Consider the following 20,630-nt stretch of genomic DNA (forward strand, 5'->3'; position numbering starts at 1 on the left):
ACAAACTGTTCTTGAATTCAAACTGATGGACGGTGTCCAGAAAGAAGGTAAAAATGACAATGATCTAATGTTCATATAATAATTATTACAATGTTGTTTCTTCAAACACTTTCCCTGCATTGTTATCACTAATGAGGCAGTGAAACTATAGCGGAGCCTTTTGGCTAAATATGCTTTTATTACTAGAGACATTTCTTAATACTCCTTTTTCAGTTATATGCAAGTCTGGATCTGCATATGATGAAGTTCTAGCCTTGCTGTATGACCAAAACTGGTCTAGGATTCCACTTCCCTCTTGAGGAGACAGTTTGACCAAAGCCTCTATGTTCAGGTGAACTTCCTGAGGTCCTGATTAAATTCAAACCCGATTTCTTTGAAGGTGTAAACCTTACGCATGCACTACGGTGTTCAGTGTATCAAGAACTGATCTCCAGCACCAAAGTCTCCAGCACCAGCTCGACAGTGCGCACCACAAATGATTGCCGCGGTCAACCGTCCTGTCCCTCCTTGGCTCCCGTCCCTGCGCCGTTCTGGCTAAAAATCGGTAAAATCTGAAAAATGTGTATGAATCAAAAGTAACATTTTGTGACTCTGTCTTGAACAATTTCATTGTTGCCCTCAAATATCAACAGAGCAAACACAAATGCAAACGTATTATTTAGCTAAAATAGGATTTTTTGCATATCCACTGACAAAGGCCTTTTGCATTGTCCAATACATTGATTACAAGACGTCAGCATTCTCTATCATAAACTAGACCTTATTTGTCACCTTATTTGTCTCGTTTATGATGTTCTCACCACAGCAAGATAAAGACGGGTTAAAGTCCCGACCACACGCTACATGTGTGCCGTCCAGAGGAAAGAAAAGCTCGTGTCTTGCTTGTTGTTTTGTCTGAGTACCTATTGAGCTTCTCCTGGTTGGGCGCATGGTGGAAAGTAACGTTCGTTTGAAGTCCTCAAAGCCAAGGGAGCACAAGGTCAATCGAGGTAAGATCCTGATTTCACACTGTAGAGCATTGTGTCGGCTGTATGTGGTGCAGTCAGCACATGTGAGGTCATGCACAAAACCTATACTTGGGTTGGCGCTTGATAGAATGGCATGTCGGTGCCCACAGTCCTCCTCTGACATTGCTGCACCCTCCACGCTCGCCTGGTGCTGCAGCACACCTGCAGGTGGTTGGTAAGCAACCTGAGCCTGTTTTAGAGCATTACAACAGCAAAAAACAATTCAATATGGAGCATGTTGGATCGTTAAAAACAAAAAACGTAAATTTGATGCCTGGTATTAGTCGTTGGTTGAGCACACGAGAAAGGGAGGCACAGGTGATTGAGTTACCTGTCGGCACTCTTTTGTATGAACGTCTCTTTGTTGTCAGAAGATCAGGCTCAGCTTCAAAGGCATGAAATTTGTCTATGTGTGTGAAACAAAATCCAGAGGAGCGGGCAACAGCTGCCGTTCACAGACAACAGTGACACGCATGCTCAGTTGTGAGAAGCAGCAGACAGCAACGAGCCGTCTGCTCCATCGCTTTAATGCTGTTTAGTTTAACCAATGAAAGAGTGACTAATGCCTCCGTGTTGAATAAAGTTTAGGTTCATGAAAGTAGCTGGATGATGATATTGTGGATGTGCAATTCAGTACATAAAGTCATGGAGCGCAGCTTCACCAAGCGCACAGGCCTTTGGCAGCAGCGGTGCTCATGGAGTGGTGAGCAAAGAACTTTTAAAGGTACCATCAATATTTTCTACATTCATGCAGTATTTTATTTTGCATGGTCTCTATCTTTTTTTAAGTGCTACGTAATGAGGACTGACTCTGCAATGTTTAATTCGTTTGTGGATGCCTCACTTGTCACAGTTGATGATGTTTCTGTTTTGATTCGAAATAGTTTTTGTAAATCTGTAATTTAATTACGATTTATATTTGCAACAAAGGGGCTTTCTAGCCAACTTCCTTCAAACTGATGCAAGGTAACTGTCCCGCTCAATAAAACTGTGCCTCTTTGTGATGTAATTATAACTGTTCAAAGCATTCTTTGTTCAGTGACCCCTTTATTTTCTGGGCTGCTTATTCTTCGGGGGCACATTTGATTTAGTGGTTTACTATGCTTGAGAAACCGTGTTTTCTCAGGAGTGTTAGGAGGGACGTTTTGTTGCTTTTTAAAGTTGTGTGACTGTAATCCCGGCATAATGAGTGTACGCTGACTTGGAGGCAGTGTTGCAAAACTGACTTAGCCTCAGCCGTCTGCTGCTGGAAGCAGGATTGATCCCTTTTGGCATATTGCAAAAGACATATTCAACCTTTTGTGTATGTGACAAAACACAGAAATGTGAGTGAAGGAGTGAGTGAGTGCAACTTGTTCGGAAAAGAAAATCATTTGTGCGAAGGTGCCGCTATGACCGTTGACCTCACACTCACATGCTTGTGCTTTACTTACATTGAAGGCGTTGTGCTTCCCTTTTCTCTCTTTATACTGTCATTCACGCTCCTAAATTCAATAGGAAACACCTGCTGTCCAAATCAACCTTTCTGCCATATATTCCCTTTGAGATTTTGTCTTGTCAGAGGAAGAGGAGATAGAGAATACAACGTGAAGAAGGACAACACGTGTAGCCCAAACTGTGATGCGGTTGAAAAGTACCTAAGATGAAGAGATTTACCGGTGTTGTTCGAGTCTTACAGGATTTAATACATAACCGAGATTTGTCTTGACTCAGACTCCACCGAGGCTGCTGGTAAGAGATGATCCAGGTCACACTTTCATAAGACTAATTCCATCAAATGTTAATCAGTTTTTACCCGAAAGTAACAATGTTATAAGTCAATCTACGTTTTATTTCAGTCTATAGTGACAGATAATAGTAAAATATTCTCAACAATTATGCTATACAATATACAAAACGATAAAAATCCTCACATTTAGCCTGCTGCAATCAGAGAGCATTTGGTATTTTTGCTGTGCAGATGGCTCGATGATAAATTAAAGATCAAACCATTTTTTTGCTTGGAAAAGGAGAAGACACATAAGTAGTTTATAACTATCAAAAGTGCAATAGATTTAACTCTAATTGATGGTTTTATAAGTTCAATTTGTTCTCTGAGGCTAAAACGCTTTATCTTTGCTTTTATGAGCTGACAGATGACACCATTAGAACAGAAATGATTCCCCTCAGGCCAGTGTGACTGTACCTATTGTTAAGTTACATATCATGTTGAAAACATAGTTTAGCCCGTCTCTCATTCGGATCTTTGGTTTCCAGGATGACTTTCGTTACTGTTTGGAAAACAACCGTTGTCCCAGTTACGATAAGCAGTGTTTTTCTGTTCAACAATATAATCATTTGATATCGGAGTGGAGAATTAAAGATGCGGGTGTCTGGTTTAGAAAGTGTTTTACATGTGAACATTGCCCTTGGACATCTTTTATTTTCATTTTTCTGTAGAATACAAAGTACTGGATTGAACGAAGCCTCCCTCGATCCTTTTCCAGCTGAAGAGTCACTGTGTGTGGACGTGTGTGATCTGACTCGCCTTCTTGAAACCGTTCCGCTCATCCTCGTCCTGCTTCATTTGCTTTCATTTTTTATTTGCTGGTTGACATTTCAGAAACGTGAACTCGATGTGGAACTCGACTGCGCTAGGAAGGACTCCTCGCTCCGAGCGACCCGCTGAGTCCTCGTACAGCTGGAGTTTCTATAACGCTGCATATCTGACCTTGTCACCTATCAGGCCACAGGTCCAATAACACGAGCTCAAAAACTAGACGTAATCCCTGTAAATCACAGGTGGCCTTCCAGATTGCCTGCCCAGATCTCCACTTTTTCCTTCCTTTCACACACTGCCCCCCCTTTCCCTCCCTCCCCAGGATCCCAGTGTGGTGGAAGCCCTCGGCTGAAATAGGGCCTTTGCAGTGTGGAGGCAGCACGCTGCAGCCAGGACCCGTCACATTACTCTCAGCTCCACCGTGGGACCAGGACACCTGAATACAAGCTGCGAGGGAGAGTAGCCGAGTGAGACCGAACCCAGGGAAGCAAGGAAGCCTCCGGAGCAGCAACTGAGTCCTACTTCAGGAGAAACTTTCATCTCTCCAGTCGAGTGTGGTTAAAACTGTTCCAGCCTCCTGTGGACCTGTTTTTAAAAAAGAGACTGCACAATGGATAAGGATGCTGTACTTGACTACGAGTACCCCGACCTGGATCCTTTACCGTCCAAAATTGGAAAAGAGTAAGTACATCCTAAGCCTGTAAAGTATAGTATCGTTTTGCATGTTTTATTGGTGTTTGTCTTCCGGTTTGTACACGTCCTACCTTTTAAAACTTTAGCCGTGAGATACAGCTCGCATTGAGATATTAGGTGACTCTTGGCACATTTCAGTGTCCGCGTGTGCTCTTGTTCCTGTAAAAGCTGGCTCAATTTCATGCACCAGAAATACTGCCAAAGTGCATTTAACCCCCAAATAACTTTTTGGTTAAATACTTTCAACCACAAAAAGCGTAGATGTAGTGTAACATAAAAACTAAAATGTTGAATTTGAAGCTGATACTGACAGTATTTTCCCATTATTCTTTTCTCATGGCTCCTCCCACAATACAACAGGGCACATGCAGGATTTGCAGTCGTTGATCACCATGTCAAGCTAATGAACTTACAGAACATTTTGACATTGACTTAAATTCACACTCTGTGTGCGGATAGGCAAGAGACTGTAATGAAAGATGTCGAATCTCCGGCTCTGGAAGCTGCCTTCTCTACGCTCACAGACGTGTGTAGCGTTTATTTAAATAAGTCAAGACCAAGTCTTCTGGTGTACAGGAAGGTGAACATAGGCCGTGGTTGTTTTCCTGTGTCACGCTGACACCAATCCGTTTAAATGCAAATCTCTGCTGTGGGATTTCGGTCGACAAAGTTTCCAGCCACAAATGGTCCTGACAATGACGTGTGGGAGGTTTATAGGTGTATTTCTGCTCACTGACTAAAATCCTTCAGTCTTAAGTTTTGCTCATGTGTAGATGTTTTGTTCCTTTTTTCTTTTTAGAGTAATCCTTCCATGTGACCCTACGGCTGATGACAAGCTCTACCACATATGCATCACTGCAATATCTGTAAGTTGTGTTGGATTAATGTGATGCAAGAAATATTTTTGTTTTATGACGTTCTTTTCGGTGATTAAGTTATGCAAGGTTTTGCTATCAAAGTAATCCCTGTCTAACCCCGCCTAACGTTATAATTCATTGTTTGGTTATTAGTCTCGAAAAGGTTCAACATGTTTTATTGCACGTTGGTTGAAAAAAGGGCCCCTGTTCACGGGACCACGTGATCCAGATGTGGGCAACTCTGAACAATTCACATTGAAGAATACGACTATGTGGCTATCAATATGTTTTTTGATGGAGATCCAGAACAAATGGTGACTTACTTACTCACCAAAATATATCATGCATTTTCTCTACGGGGGATTTTCATTCAATACATTTTATAACTATTAAAAATAAAAAATAAATCCATTATAATAATCAGTGCAGAAGATTCTACCAATCATGTCACATGAGATCCAGACACGTTCACTTGGATTAACATTTCGGTTACTCTCTCTCCTGATGTCTGTTCCAGAGACCGTAGTATGTCCACATTGTCCCAGCTTAGTGTTTCCTAAATGTGTCCCAGGTCATAACAGATCATTGAGCTCTCTTTGGTCAGCGATCGTGACTGATGACAATTCATTCAGACCACATCCGTGGGGCGCACTAATGAGACGCCGGGGTTGGAAGCAGGGTCAGGCCTGAACCCTGGGGGATCCACAGCTGCATGCTACTGTGGAGATGAGGCTAACGGACGTTTCTTCTCCTCCTAGCTCGTTATCATGCTGATCCTGGCCATCTTAGCCAGACGCACAAAGGCGGGCAGCAGACAGAAGGGACTCCCCGGCTTACTCAGGTGAGGCTGTATTGGTTTTCTATATCTCATTCCTTGATTCAAAATAAACACCAGGAGTAAAATGTGAATGTAATGTGACCGCGCAGCATACAGTCAATGCATATCATTTACAGTCCTAGTTGATTTCCCTTTTACCTGTCAGTCACAGGCTTCCATTCATCTCAGTATGTTGTGTGCCATGAACACTTAATTATGTTGAGGGAAGTTAGTACAGCGCAGTATTAATTCCATATGACGAATAATCATCTTTAACATAAATTATATTTAAAAGACCTCCTATGTTGAGAATACATGGTGTCCCTAATTTAAATTCCAACAAAAAGGGGATTATTCTGCACTAACGTTCTTGATTAAATTAGCTTTCAGTCGGCACTTTTCATTTTTCACAGTACACAAGCGTATACAGAGGATAAACCATCCGGTAATTTCATATAAACTAGTAATATGGTACGTGGATGTACATGATAGGAACCGTTGATGTAGGAAACCTTTAGCTAAAGTAAACCATGCATGGTAATTATGGGGTTTTGGTGCTGATGAGAGCTTTCATGCTCAGCGAATGCGCATAGTCGATTATACTACTGTCACATTCAAATGTGAGGCTGGTAACACCCGGGCTCTAAATACTAAATACTGCTTGGTTTCACAGTCCGGTCAACTTCCTGGATCATACGCAGCACAAGGGCCTTGCAGTGGCCGTGTTTGGAGTGCTTCTGTGCAAACTGTGGGGCCTGATCACGTCTCCAAACCCCCTCCCCTTCACAACCGACACGGAGAACAAGCGTAAGAAAGTCGCTGTGGTGCTTTCAGCACTCGAATCAGCCTGTTTTTCCACAGACTTTAATACTACTGTAAGTAGTTAGGTTGTGTCACTATTTTGTAATTATTTTGCTTCCATTTGTCTTTTTATTTTGTGCTCTTGTTAATTACATTACATTACATGTCATTTAGCTTTTAGAGGATTTTATCCGAAGCGACTTACAATAAGTGCATTCAACCATAGAGAGACAAACTCAGAAGAGCAAGAAACAAGAAAGTGCAATTTGATCCAATCACAAACCAGTGTGTCTTGCTTTCGATGCTCTGCTTGGTCTTCACAGAATTCTTTTGTATTTGCAGAGAACTGGGTGATTCTGGGAGTCTTCTACTACCCCGCACTATACTACCCTCTCCTGGCATGTGGTACTTTACATAATAAAGTTGGCTATGTACTTGGTAGCCTCTTGTCTTGGACACACTTTGGTGTTCTGGTCTGGCAGAAAATTGACTGTCCCAAAACACCATTGGTAAGCAAATAAAGCATCAATAGCTGCTTTTATGAGAAAGAAATACATTCATGATGAGTCAAGTGATTTATATTGTCTAGATTGTCACTGGATTAAATGTGTCATCTGTTTGAGTTTGAAGGAGTATTTCAGATAAAAAGCAGATTTGTTGCGGTCTGGAAAGCCATTAATTGCCAGAACAATGCTGGTCTGTGGTACATATAAGAGATGTGATTTGAAAAGATGAATATCAGGCTTTTCAGATGGACACTTTTTGCAGTTTTTAACTCACTTACTTGATCCTGGACTTTGTCCATGTTGTTTGGTTTTCTCTGACATGAATGTTTGAGACTCAAAATGATTTGTTCCACTGTCCGTCGGTCTTAATCAAAAGCTTTGCCACAGTTAATCAGTTTAGTGTGTTCCTAAAGAGAGACACCCAGGCTTTGGATGGTTTCTTCTTTCTTTTGGATGCTTTCTTCTTTTCTTGATGATCCCACCATGAGCGAGCGCTCACCAAACCCTGCATGAAACATTTGAGCTGATCTGCATGACTAAGCTTAACACAAAGACTGTAGAATACATTTGAATAAATATCATACTTATTGTAGTATCTATTTCCAAACACGGCATTTGGTGTGAACTTTATGATAACACTAATGAACTAGATGTTAGTATTTTTTATGGCACTGAATCATAAAACCTGGCGCATGAAGGTGTCAGATGTTTGTGTTGTTGTGCGTATCCCATTTGGCCAACATGCAGACATCACGTCACTCACAGCCATTTGTGTCCCCTTTTTGTATCAATACAATGGCGTTTTTATTGTGTTGTTCCAGTCCCTTTGAGTTTTTTAGGTGATTTAAAGTATTTCCTTTTTGATTCTTTTCCAGATACACAAGTACTACTCACTTTTCTCCAGCTTGCCCCAGATAGCTTGCTTGGCATTCCTTAGTTTCCAGTATCCCCTTTTTCTATTCAAGGGCTTAAAGGGCACAGAAAAGAACAATGCTTCGGAGGTAAGTCTTGATCTGAGTGCAGCTCCTTTGCCATGTCCGCTTCAGGTCGGTTGCACAGCCCTTAGACACTAACTGTTTGTCCCCCTTACACAACGAACCGGACACGAGATTGTTTTTCTACATTCACTTCAGCATGTAGTGTTTACAGAAAAAACCTCTAAGACGCACATTTCTTCTGAATCTGTGCACATGAGGAACCTTTCTAAGCCACCTTCTAATCAAGGGGCTTATGGAGCTCATACAGTCTAGGCTGAGGGAAAATATGAAGTCCAACGCAGCACGCCGCACGTCTAATCATTTTAAGTAGATTTGACGTGATTGGTTTATATTATGTTCCTGAGCAGATTATGAAAAGGTTGCCTTGTTTTTTCACTCAGGAGAGACAATGGTGTGTTTATGGGGTGCTAATCTCAGTGTGGGTGGGACAAAGCTGGGGCCCCTCCCCCCCCCCCATGGGAACGTACCTGATACCATAACTTTGCATAGATACGGGAAGCATTTTTCCATGACAATAAATGCAAAATGAAGTTCAAATTGAAACAATACCTGATGCACACGTACAAAGCATTTCAGGATTATGAAAGTGAGGCGTGAGGCCAAACATCTGTCAAATAATATATTTCATCTTTGCAGAAATATCTTAACTTTTGTAATAACTTGTAACTTTTACTTTATACAATATCACTTGGTTCCTCATTGCTGTACATGTTTTCACTATTAGGATCTCAGCAGCAGCTACTATAAAGATTATGTGAAGAAAATACTCAAGATGAAGAAGACCACCAAAATCAGGTGAGAATTGTAGCCTAAAGCAGTAAAACACACTTTGCTGCAGTGTTAGATGTGATGTTGAACTACTGCCAAAGCCTTCAAACGAAAAAGGAACTTTTGTTTTCTTTTTCATTTACATAAATATATACTGGTATACCAGTACATAATGCAGTGTACTTCCATTTGTAGAATGTTTTACTCTACCTCCAAAGTACCACTTCTTTTTATTTGATGATCGATGAGCTTCTTAAAATCGGGTGTAAATGTGTCCCTCTGTCTACTTTTATCCCAGCACATCCAGCTCAGAGACCCCAAAGCTCTCTCAAAGAATAACTGATGCTGTGAAGTCGTATATTTATACACCAGAGGAAGGTAAACATGTTGGTTTTGCTGGTTTCCTGGTGGTGTCTTTAATTGTGGTCTTGTCATTTAAATTTGACTAAACTATTCCATCTTATCATTTACTATCTAACAGCCTTCCGGTTTCCACTGAAGTTGGCTATTTCTGCTGTGGTGTCATTTGTTAGCCTCTATCAGGTAGGTACCATATCTATTAGACTGACAATTCAGTCGGTAATGCTACACACTGTCCGGTAATTCCTTTTGCTTTTTAGATTGGTCTTCTACTGATCTCAGCAGTGGTGCCGCATCTCCAGACTGCCCGCATGGGGGTCGATGAAGACATTGCCAACGTTTTAGCTGGCTTCAAGATCATGCTGTCTCCGGACAAACATGAAGTGACCAGAATAGTGATTCATTACATATGGTGTGTAGAAGGTGAGTGAGACTCGAAAGGAAAAGCAGCCGGTTAATGACATGAGAGATGCTAAATATGCATTCATATTGTTAGTGAATGACTGAATGTGGTGTGCTCCTCTCCCTACAGTGTGCTATATCTCAGCAATGACCCTCTCTGGTTTGGTCAACTTGGCCATGCTCATGCGCTCCATGGTTCTGCATCGGTAGGTGTGAAATAGAACAAGCTGTATTTTCCTTTCTGTTCTTCTATTATTTCTTCCCAATATATTCCAAAATTCCGGAGCATGCTTCTTGTGCACGTTCCTTCATTATAATGAGATGGTTCACAGAGGAGTTATTATAACATAATAGAGTACTAATCATCCAAATGGATAGAGTAGGATTTACTCTGTGTTAGCTGCAGCCGGAATTGAAAATGGCTATTAAGATAAGAAATGAAATAGTGTCCCATTACCATAAATTACGTCGTATTAAAATAAATGGGTTTCTACGTTGACTATTGAATTGCCTTTCGGTTGTATCCCCTGCTAAATTACCTCTTCAATTACGTATGTAATTTGTACATTTATGGACGAATCTGTCTGTGGTTTGCTTCATTGTCTTGATTGTGTTTTTGCATCCGCAGGTCAAACCTGAAGGGGCTGTACAGAGGAGATATCTATAATGTTTACAACTGCCAGAGACGGATCAGGGCTTCGCGACCAGCACTGGTCTGCTGGATGGGATTCACCAGCTTCACTGCAGCTCACATTTGCATCGGTACAGCTGCATTGACTCAAGAAAATAGATTCCCCTCTTGTTGAAAACCTTATCTCCAGTATGTTTTTTATTTTATTTTGTGTATTATTTTTATTGTTCATTTTTGGCTTCAGAAATGCTGCTGGACCTTGGATATTGTGCATCATATATTAGCTATTATACCTCCAACAGCAGGGTATATGCTTTGTACATCAGATGAATAAAACAATAATGGCAATGCAGCCAGGCCTTATATTTTAACATGTCACGCTGTGTCAATAGCACTCTGTCAGCTCATAGCTCCCTGAATCTTTGTTTTTGGATATATCTCCAATTCTGTTCTTAAGGCTTTGCAATAGAAACTATTGATCGCCTCTGGCCTTACTGCCATTGGCACAGATAGTCTGTGCAGTGTGTAGATTTCATGTTGGAGGCCTTGAAGCTCTGATCTCTCCCCTGCAGGCATGATCATCCAAACCATGGTATTCTTCCTCTGCCTTCTGGTCACCGTCTTCCTCATCTTCATGCCTGTACTGCACGGACAGAATCTGATTCTCTTTCAGATCCTGTGGAGCATGTGGTGAGCGTCACACCTCACTTCCCTGTGTTGGATGACTCCAAAATGCATTTTGGTTGATATAGAATTGAGGCTGCTTTCATGCTTTCTGAAGACTTGACACCTGGAACCGTTTTCCATCAACAGCAACATCATTTTCACAGTAATGGATTTGTCCGATATTGTTCCGTCAGCTCAAAACAGGTGATGCAGGAGAGGTTTGACTTTTGATTTTGTCCCTTCAGGCCCTTCTGGCTGATGATTCTCTTGGCTGTGTTGATTCAACATATCACAGGCAGGTTTTGCTTCATCAAAAAAACGGCGGGAACACGAGACCTTGACAACAGGTGAGTCATAATATTCTGAGCTATGTATCATCTCATGTTCATATATTTTACTGTTGGATACTTGCGGCTTTGTCCTTTATATGGAATCCATCCTATGCTGTTTACAGGGGGAATCTGTTCCTGCTGACGTACCTGCTCTTTCCAGTCAATGTTCTGATCGGGGTGCTACTGGCAGTGTGGCGCATGATCATCACCGCCCTGTTCAACATTGTCCACATGGGACGAATGGACATCAGTCTTCTTAACCGCAATGTGGAGGCATTTGACCCAGGTGAGATGCAGCCAAAGCAGCAGATCAAGTTCACTGCCATCAGCAGTAAAAATAAATCTCGCTCTTTAGGTGCATTTAAAACGGGTTCTAACTATGAATAAACAAGGCGCTGCTCGGGGATGCTCAATTCTATTTGACATTCTCCTACACTTTTTGGTGTTTTAGCATCATACACACAAAGTTTACATATTGATTGGTATTAACAACACGCTTTTACCTTTTTATACAAAAAAATGACACTGGGCTTTTTTCCCCCTTTCACTGTGGATGCATAAAAAGAAGCAATTTCCTTTTGAGCGAATGCACTTTCACTGATCCCACTTAAAGGCTAGAATTGCGTGTCCTTTCCACTTTACTCTGCTAGCAGCTCAGTGCAGCGGCAATGATATCTGTATTCTGAGCGGTGGACTGTAATTGCACACCAATCTCTGAAAGGGCTGTCGATTTTAAGACATCTGTTGTCCGTAAAAAGCAGGTGGTTTTAAAAAAAAAAAAGTATGTGTGATGGCCCATTATGTGCGATAGCCTCAAAGCCAACATAGGCTGCAGTCCTATGTGTTTATTGCTTTTTTCCCCATCCGAGTGATCCCCCCCCTCCCCGTGTCTATCTGCAGCCTACCGCTGCTATGCTCATTATCTGAAGATTGAGGTGAGCCAGTCGCACCCTGTGATGAAGGCCTTCTGCGGGATGATGCTGCAGTCCGTGGGCCAGGAGAGCAGCGCTGCAGAGGGGTCGCGGGGTGCTGAAGAGGGTCTGTAGCACAAAACTCCTATCTTAATCTACATGATCATTAAGGAATAATGATTCAGCTCAGGTTCACCGTGTTCATACAGTTAAAGGATAAGGCTGTGTTTCTTTACATCTTTTCTTTTCGCTAGTCCTTTCCTAACGCTTTCTGACTAACGTTACTGAAAAGAAAACAGTTCATGTATGGTCATTTTTTAACAGCTGGACTACTAAATAGATGTAAATGGTGGTTTTGACAGAGGAGTGGGGTCCATGATGAATAAGTGTTATTAGGCTTTCGGCATCACTTGTTTGAAGGATCAACTCATTGTTGTTTCGCAGCCAGTCTCGTCCTCTAAAGTTAAACTTTCATATCTACAGTAAAGTCAGTGCAACATCTTTCATTTCTCCAGAGATGTTGAGAATTCAGTGGCGGGTCAATGTTTCACATAATAAGTTCATAACAGTGTCTTGCACGCGCAGAAGAGATGAAAGCTTAGCCGCTCTGATTTAATATGTCAGGCGAAAATTGAGTCACACTGCGGAATAATTTACAGTCCTGCTGCTGGTCTCAATCAAATCTGTCATAAACTAATCATCCGTCCTTTGCAGCGTGCCCACACTCGTCTGAGGCCTCAGCCTCTGCCGCCGAGACACATTGTAGTCGCCATTATACACATTATTCAACCCATCTGTCATTTGTGTAATTCATACGACATATGAACAGCTACTTTGTGGCTAATTGCTGATCTGCGGTGATAGTTTTGCCTCAAACAGCAGGTGATGGTCGCCTACACATGTGATCACACGAGGACGTATAGATGATAGTGGCTTCTTGTCACGGCTGAGTCTATTTAAACACGTGCAGTGGAGATGTTGCTTGTTTGCTCCCACAGAACAATGCATTATCGGAAATAATTTTACAAAGATTAGTTCTCCACACAGTTGAGCTACGATAATTGCGTGCTTCGTATTCATGTGGCCCAAGGGGCTTAAGCTCTCAGTGTATTAATGGCATGTGCAATATGCTGGCTCCAAGCTTAGAGGATTAGAACATGATTGCTTTCTATTATTACCCTTTCTGATGCTTGTCATCAGAGGGCTTATAGTCTTTTCCCATTTCACTTAAGATTTTAAAAAAGGCTATTCTTGTGACGATAGGACTGTGTATGACATACCATTGGTGCTATCGTGTCTGGAATTCCTCCAGGGATCCAGCTGGTCAATCAGGAGAAAAAACAGCAAAAGGTGTCCGACGCAAAGAGGGCCCGCAGGCACTGGCATCTCCTCTACACCCTGGTCAACAACCCCTCCCTGGTGGGAACCAGGAAGCACTTCCTGCGCCAGGCCGCAGAGAGCTTCGTGAACGGGAGCCTGGACCGCAGCGCCAAGGAGGGGGGCAAGAAGGAGGCAGCAACCAAGGAGGCAGCAACCAAGGAGGCGGACACCGCTGCCAGCAAATGAACATGAACGTGACCTTGAAGATCGGTGCAGAGTCTCTTTTGGTTTTGGGGCAAGTTATAAAGTCACATCATTTGCCCACAATAAGTGCACTAATAGTCCAGTGCCACACGTAGAGATATTCACTGAGCCTTTCTTTGTGCTCCTACTGCTAAACTGGCTGCCTTATATGAGGTGGATGTGCTCCAGTCTGATGTGAGAGTCTGTGTGCTGCTGATCTCCCAACTGAAGACACTCATTGTGTACTTTTCGGTGGATTTATGCGTTTATTTGGGGATGGCACCATGCGCTTTATGGTTCAACCTGATGGTTGGATTGCACGAGTTTTCCAGTACGTTGTTATCATACAGAGCATGTGCAGCAAAATGTGTTGTCACCCAAACTAAATGCATTAATTCCTCTGAAACATCCTTTTCAACAAGGCTATTAATATGTAGATTATTTCGCTATTTATTAATTTTCAGAATGAAATGTTTTCATAGACAGGGTAATACAAATCAAATTCAGTCGCACACGTTTTGAGTAATTAATAATAACCTGTGGAAAACTAGAGAAATGAGATGTATTTTCTGTTTTATTTGTAGATATAACTATCAAACCACTTGCTGCAGCGTTTCCGTATCGTTGTCTCAGGAATATCCTGTCGACTTGTAAGAGAAAGTATGAACACCCGAATGTTTCTTTCTGATTAATATGTAAATAAAACCTATTCAACAGTTTGATGTTATTGTGTCATTTAAATGATTGTAAAGATTCCGCAGTGTGTTGATTTAAATGCGCCGTGCGTGTGGAGCCGAATGGACTCTGCGGGTTAGAAGACAAAGAGAAGCGTTGTGTTGATCATCTTTTCTTTCCCCTCTGTCACTCTGCGAGGTCTGTTTACTTCATCGGATTCTTTTATCAAATATATTTGACATTAAGACAAAGACATCGAACCAAACCTCTATAAGGAAAATCCATCAAAAGACAAATATCTATAATAATTAACGGGGCTGAAATCTGGAACGATAAAATAAAATATATCAAATTGTGGCCCATCGGAGTTTTTTTGTCATTAATATTTCCGGCATATTTCAAATGTTCATTTCAAATGTTATTTTCGCTGAAATAATTCCGTGCGCGAAGGTCAAAGACGAACAAGACATGCGGACACGAGTTTCATGTTTTATTAATTCCACTTACATAAGATATAAAAAAAAAATCTTAAAAGGTTACTGGTTTTGTTTTTCGTTTGGTTTTACAACAGTTCACAAAAACTCACTATATACATCCACGTACAACACAGTGAAGCCGCCGGACACCTTTAGTTCAGGCTTCATAGAAACTGACCGTCGTAAAAAAAAAAAAAAAAAACGTAATTAACATTTCCATTGACATGGCTTCACATCACAGGTTGACAGCAACATCTAAAGTCCTCTAGTCTACACTAATAAAAAGCACACACGGAAATAGGCTACGTGGCATGCCGTGGACACGTCATGTAAAAAGCGTGAGTAAGCAAGCAGCCGTCAATTAAGAGGTTTAAAGTCGCACAATTCTAAAGCCTTACGTGAAACACAACACAATGTCTCTTCTTCTTTTCTTTTCTTTTGGTCTCACAGGACAGCGCACCAAAACCAAACATGTGCATCATTTGATCAAACATCGCGCGTGGCCGCAGTGTGGATACTTGAGAACGTGGTAATAAGCCGTTGAGAGATCCCTGATGTCACTTTATTTAAAATCCCTTTAAAAAATATGGCACTTGTTGTTTGTGCTATTTAAAACGGTTAATACATTTTTTTTTTGTAAAACTCCGTCGAATTCTGCGCGCCGCCCAAACCGCGCGGACATTTAGCTGATTTTATCGTCCGTTTTGAGCTCTTTACAAACTGTATAAATCAGTGCGCGCGTTGTAAACATTGTACGCGTTTCCTAATTTAACCTTACAGTTCACTAAAAAAAACGTCACATGAAGTACTTCACGCGTGATTCACTTTCTGAGGTAAAAACAATTCAAACGATCCACCTTTTTTTTTTTTTTTTGGAATGAGAAGCCGTCGATGTTCAACGTGGAGTAATGGTGAGGTGGGTGATTGGCCGGCTCCTTGAAAGTAAACGACGTGACAGGATTCGGTCGCGGCCGCCCGTGCAGCTCAGCGGCTCGGCTGCTTGTAGTTGCCGTTGATCTCCTCCGAGATGTTGACCGCCTCCGCTCCCAGCGGTAATTTGTCGCTGTACTCCGAGCCCACTTCGAACTCCTCCGGGTTGGTTTTGGATGAGGACCCGGGGATGGACTCTGTCACCACGCTCCCGTCGGCCTCCCCGTCTCCTTCCTCCCCGTCGGCCTCTCCCTCCCCCTCGCCTAACTCGCTGGGGTCGAAGGTTTTCTCCGACTCCACAAAGGACGCCCTGGGATCGAAATCTCCCGTTGCCTGTTTCTCCATCTGATCCGGATTCTGAGCCTTCATGATCAGCTTGTAGGTTTTTCCTTGGTACTTGTATAACAAATGACAGCAGGTGGCCCCAAATAAGGGGACAGTGGCCAGACCCAGGAGGAAAATGCTAACAACCACAATGATAAGCAGGGAGGGGATCTTCTTCCTGGTCGTGAAGACCACTTGGACTTGGCAGTCCTGCCCCCCATGGGTGAGACAAAGTGTGTAATTGGTGCCGGGATGTAAACCATGGAAGCGGTAGGCGTTAACCCCCTCCTCTATATTGGACCACTGAACCATGGAGTGTCCATTGCCTGTATTTACACAGAGGTAGAGCATGTTCAAGGTGACTTTACTGGATGAGGACTGGTACGGGGCAAAGGCATCTTTACTCACTGTTTCCTGGTTCTCAGTCTGACTCACGTGAAGGTTAGATTTGCTGCTGGGAAGCTGCAGCGGATTTAGCTGAACTTTGGCCTCTGTCTCTGACACTTCTAAGGCAATAACGCCCGAATCAAACGTGTACTGCTTCAGGTCCTCCAAGCTCAGGTTGAAGGCGTGGTTCGAGATGTATTCACTGCTTTCCCTCACGCCGCACTTGCTTGCAAAGGTGTGCTCCTTTACGACCTGCCCCGTGCCGGCACTTTTGTCGAATGGACCTTCAGGGCCTCCCTTTGGCTTTCCGTCGGGCTTGGTCCAGTTGATGACGTTGTTTATGGAGCTACCGGCCTCTGCAGGTTTTTTAACTGATGGGCGGATCTTCTCCAGTGTAGAATCGGGCTTCGAGTCTATGCCATGTTTTTGGGTGACAGCCATAGCCAGTTTAACACTGCTCTCAGCCCTGCCTAAATCATTCCCCGCAGAGCAGCTGTAATCTCCATCTTCCCTTTTACTCATCCGAGGGACGATGAGAGAGCCGTTTCTAAAGACCAGGAATCGACCGTTGGTTGTTTTATCATTAATTGGCACATCATTCATCTCTCCGGTGGAGGGCAGGGAGAACAGAAAATTCTGATTTCCTGCAGTCACCTCCCAGCTGATCTGCGGTGTGGGGCTCCCCGTTGTCTCACAATTTAAGATGACCATCAATCCCTCACTGATCTCTGTGTTCTCAACGTTGGGTTCGCTGGATATTTTGACGGTTGGGGCTACACAGTCCAGTTTGGGAATCAACGTAACCATTGTACCCTTCAGGTGTTCGGGGGCCTCACATGTAATTAAGTTTGGACTGGGGACAGATATCTTGGTTGTCGTGATCCAATCCCTCAGCCACTCCAGATTGCAGGAGCACGTGAAAGGGTTGTCGAAAATCTGCAGGTGAGACATGGAGGAGAGCGCACTGAATGTACCCTGCTCAATGACGGTGAACTTGTTGTGGTTGATTCGCAGCGAGCGTAGGTCTTTGAGATTGGTAAAGGCGTCTTTTGGAAGGTTCACCATCTCATTGTTGTTCATTCTCAGAAGCTGCAGGCCTGTGAGGTTGCGCAGGTCCTCCCAGGGAAAGTCCACAATTTTGTTGCGGCTGATGTCCAGGTTGCGGAGCTGGATCAAGGGGGCCAAGGTGTCCGTTTCTATGGTAACAATCTCATTGTGGGCCAGCCAGAGAGAGGAGACTTGTGTGATATCGATGAAGCTTTTACTTTTCAGTAATTTAATCTTGTTGGCAGAAAGGTTCACAGTGGTAACATTGGAGGGGAGACCCTCAGGTACCTCCTGCAGCTCTTTGTAAGCACAGTCAGCAATCTGGTGGGTATGTTTATCCTGGCAGCTACAGAGCTCTGGACAGCACTGCACATTGCCGACCACAGTCGTCCACAAGGCAAGAAGCTGCAGGAGCCGTCGCGCCATTTTCTGCACCTGCAGGCATCAATTATCAGAGGTAAAGTTTTTACCAGGCAATAAAATAACATCCAGTACAGCACAAGAAATGTACTGTCGAAGCTTTTACATTCCATATCCACTCAACAGCGAAATTGCATTATGATCGAAATTGCATTATGAACTTGTGAAATGCAAGAAACAGAAAATTAAAAGAAATCATAGATAAATACTGCTGCTGCTGTCATAATACGATCCCATTCTAATTTTCCTATTTTTTTACATGGTATGCTACTTGAAACAATGTAGTTCATTAAATACACATTTCTGGAAGTCTCCGAGCACATTAGAAAACCCTACATGCACATATGCTGTGTTATGTTTGCGGCAATTTGAGGGTCAGTTGGTCTCTCCATCCCTCAGCCTGTCGCAACAACCGTGTGCGGACAAACCTGCGCTAATGAAACTGGTGAAACATGATTTTTGCAGAATCAAATACATTTCACTTTAGCAAGAGTTGAAAAGCATCATTTCCAGTGTCACATTGAGATTTTGCACGTAGATGCCCTTGTGCGTTACCAGAGTCCCAATCAACCGACAGGGCGGTGTTTTCCTCCTTAGTTTAGATTCGGATGCTTCTTTTCTCATCTTTTACCTGCAGTACTTTTACCCCATTAACTACTGAATCATCTTACCTGTCCTGTTTGAACTTCAATCCCTGTGTGTTTTCAATCACTTCCTGGAGTTTACAATCCAACTAAACAAGTTCAATGGTCCAAAAAACTCGAGTCCTTGTACGTAGCGGATCCTTTCACATGACTTTGGCAGACATCAGCGTTGATGAAGGGCGGTGGAGGGAACATTTTTTTTCCCGGTGAGTCGCTGTTGCAGTCCGTCGGCGCTTTTTTCCTCTCCAGCTAGTGTGGGATTCATTGCGCGTCCCCGACGCGACAGAGCGAGAAGGGGAGTCGTGAACGCGCAGCCTCTCCCATCTCTGTCCTCACCATTAAAGATACAGATGCCTCGAGCCTCTAAGAAAATGAATAATTTAGGATCCAATGTTTCATTTATTACCCCGACCCGAGCCTAATCTTTGACCTCATTCGGAGTGACTGCAGCATATTGTCTTTCATTAAAACACAGACGAGACGTTGCAAACGCACTGACGGGTTTTAAGTTGTCCTGCTGGAACGAGGCTAAGGACACGATTCCCGTTTAATGAAATGCTCTTTATTAGTAAAAGGCAAAAACAACAAGCAAGCAAATAGACAAACAAAGAAAAAGGAGGATGAATTCAGAGGACTCGAGTGATTTAAGTCACAGAATCCGGACCCATATCAGATGCAGATCATTTGATGGCTTTTCATGATGGGACGTGGTACCAAATTTGTCAATTGTGGTGATTGTAATGTGATACAGTCAGAAGTGGGATAAAAAGCAAATGCATTAGAAACCTTTTTCATGGTAGGAATGTGATCACAAACGTTATTACCATGTCACTGCTTCGAATTCTAGTTAATGCACTGGTTAGTTTAACGTGCATGTGGTCGCTTATGACTTTGATATTAAATGAACATTATTCGTCGTAATTCTTCCCTATATGTTTTATCTCCTGCTCTAATACTGCCACCGTGTGGTGAGCTGCAGTATGAACGCGGAGTCAAACAACAAACCACGTGGTCAGAACCAGGACGTGTGATACGCCATCAAATTACAGGCGGTTTTGTCCTTGTAAGCCACTTTCATTATTTCACGTTTCATGGAACGTTCTGTGTTATTTCACTGCATTTTAGTTTATTAACGCAGGGCTCACAAGTCCACTCATTTCGGTCTTTAAGTCACACATATTATTTAACGAGAAGTTCCTCTTCAACCTCCCCGACGGTAGGTGGCGCCTACCGTCCGCCATGGACAAGACCCGACAAGATCTCTTAATTCCACGTTTTTTGAAAAGTTGGCAGCTCTATAAACGTGATGTTTTGACTGGCTTTGCTGAAGCCTTCCATTAACGTAATGACTCCGGACCGGGTGTGGTTCCGTTTAGGCAAAGTGTTTTATTTTTATACTCAGATCACATCTCTCCTTTTGTGCGCTGCAACTAGCAGAACGTAATAATCGCTGTGTCAAAGTGTCAAAAACCTCTAACTGCTGTAATTACAGACACAATAATTGTAATAATTGCACAAATAACTACTGTTTAAAGTTATAGTTTATTCTTAATTCTTTAATATTATGTTTTATGTTCACTAAGTACAGTTGGTTTCTGGGCCAGCTTCCATGTTCCAACCATGAACATTGCTTGGGCATACTTCTGCATAAGAACACATCATATTTCCATATCTATGGAGTTTTCTTTTCCTGAGGCCAAGTAGGAAAAAAATGGGGATGTAAACTGTGGTCCAGGCCGTCTGTGGCTCAATGTTAGTGTGGGATCATATCCAATTTCCGCAGAAACACCAGGAACTCAAGGTCAACGTGTCTCACAGGTGCAGACTCGCAGCTGCCGCAGGTCAGACACGTTGACTGCTTCCTAAAGTCGGCTTC

General features: G+C 42.7%; 2 protein-coding genes across 2 annotated transcripts; one reads left to right on the plus strand and one right to left on the minus strand.

The window, feature by feature from the left end:
* Positions 1–3,868: 3,868 nt before the first annotated feature.
* Positions 3,869–14,570, plus strand: stra6 (signaling receptor and transporter of retinol STRA6). The gene is made up of 17 exons (XM_040162503.2): positions 3,869–4,227; positions 5,039–5,105; positions 5,855–5,937; positions 6,587–6,720; positions 7,057–7,223; positions 8,096–8,221; positions 8,943–9,013; positions 9,285–9,364; positions 9,468–9,529; positions 9,607–9,769; positions 9,879–9,954; positions 10,377–10,510; positions 10,952–11,069; positions 11,291–11,392; positions 11,500–11,663; positions 12,278–12,415; positions 13,601–14,570. The coding sequence occupies exons 1-17, from the start codon at positions 4,157–4,159 to the stop codon at positions 13,852–13,854; spliced, it is 2,010 nt and encodes a 669-aa protein (XP_040018437.2). The 5' UTR covers positions 3,869–4,156; the 3' UTR covers positions 13,855–14,570.
* A 433-nt stretch (positions 14,571–15,003) lies between these two features.
* On the minus strand, positions 15,004–19,127 carry islr2 (immunoglobulin superfamily containing leucine-rich repeat 2). The gene is made up of 2 exons (XM_040162502.2): positions 18,782–19,127; positions 15,004–18,125 (listed from the first exon to the last, which is right to left on the minus strand). Exon 2 carries the CDS (start codon positions 18,114–18,116, stop codon positions 15,987–15,989), a length of 2,130 nt encoding a protein of 709 aa, XP_040018436.2. The 5' UTR covers positions 18,117–18,125; positions 18,782–19,127; the 3' UTR covers positions 15,004–15,986.
* Positions 19,128–20,630: the final 1,503 nt, after the last annotated feature.

This window comes from Gasterosteus aculeatus, chromosome X (genome assembly GCF_964276395.1).
Source record: "Gasterosteus aculeatus chromosome X, fGasAcu3.hap1.1, whole genome shotgun sequence".
NCBI lineage: Eukaryota > Metazoa > Chordata > Actinopteri > Perciformes > Gasterosteidae > Gasterosteus > Gasterosteus aculeatus.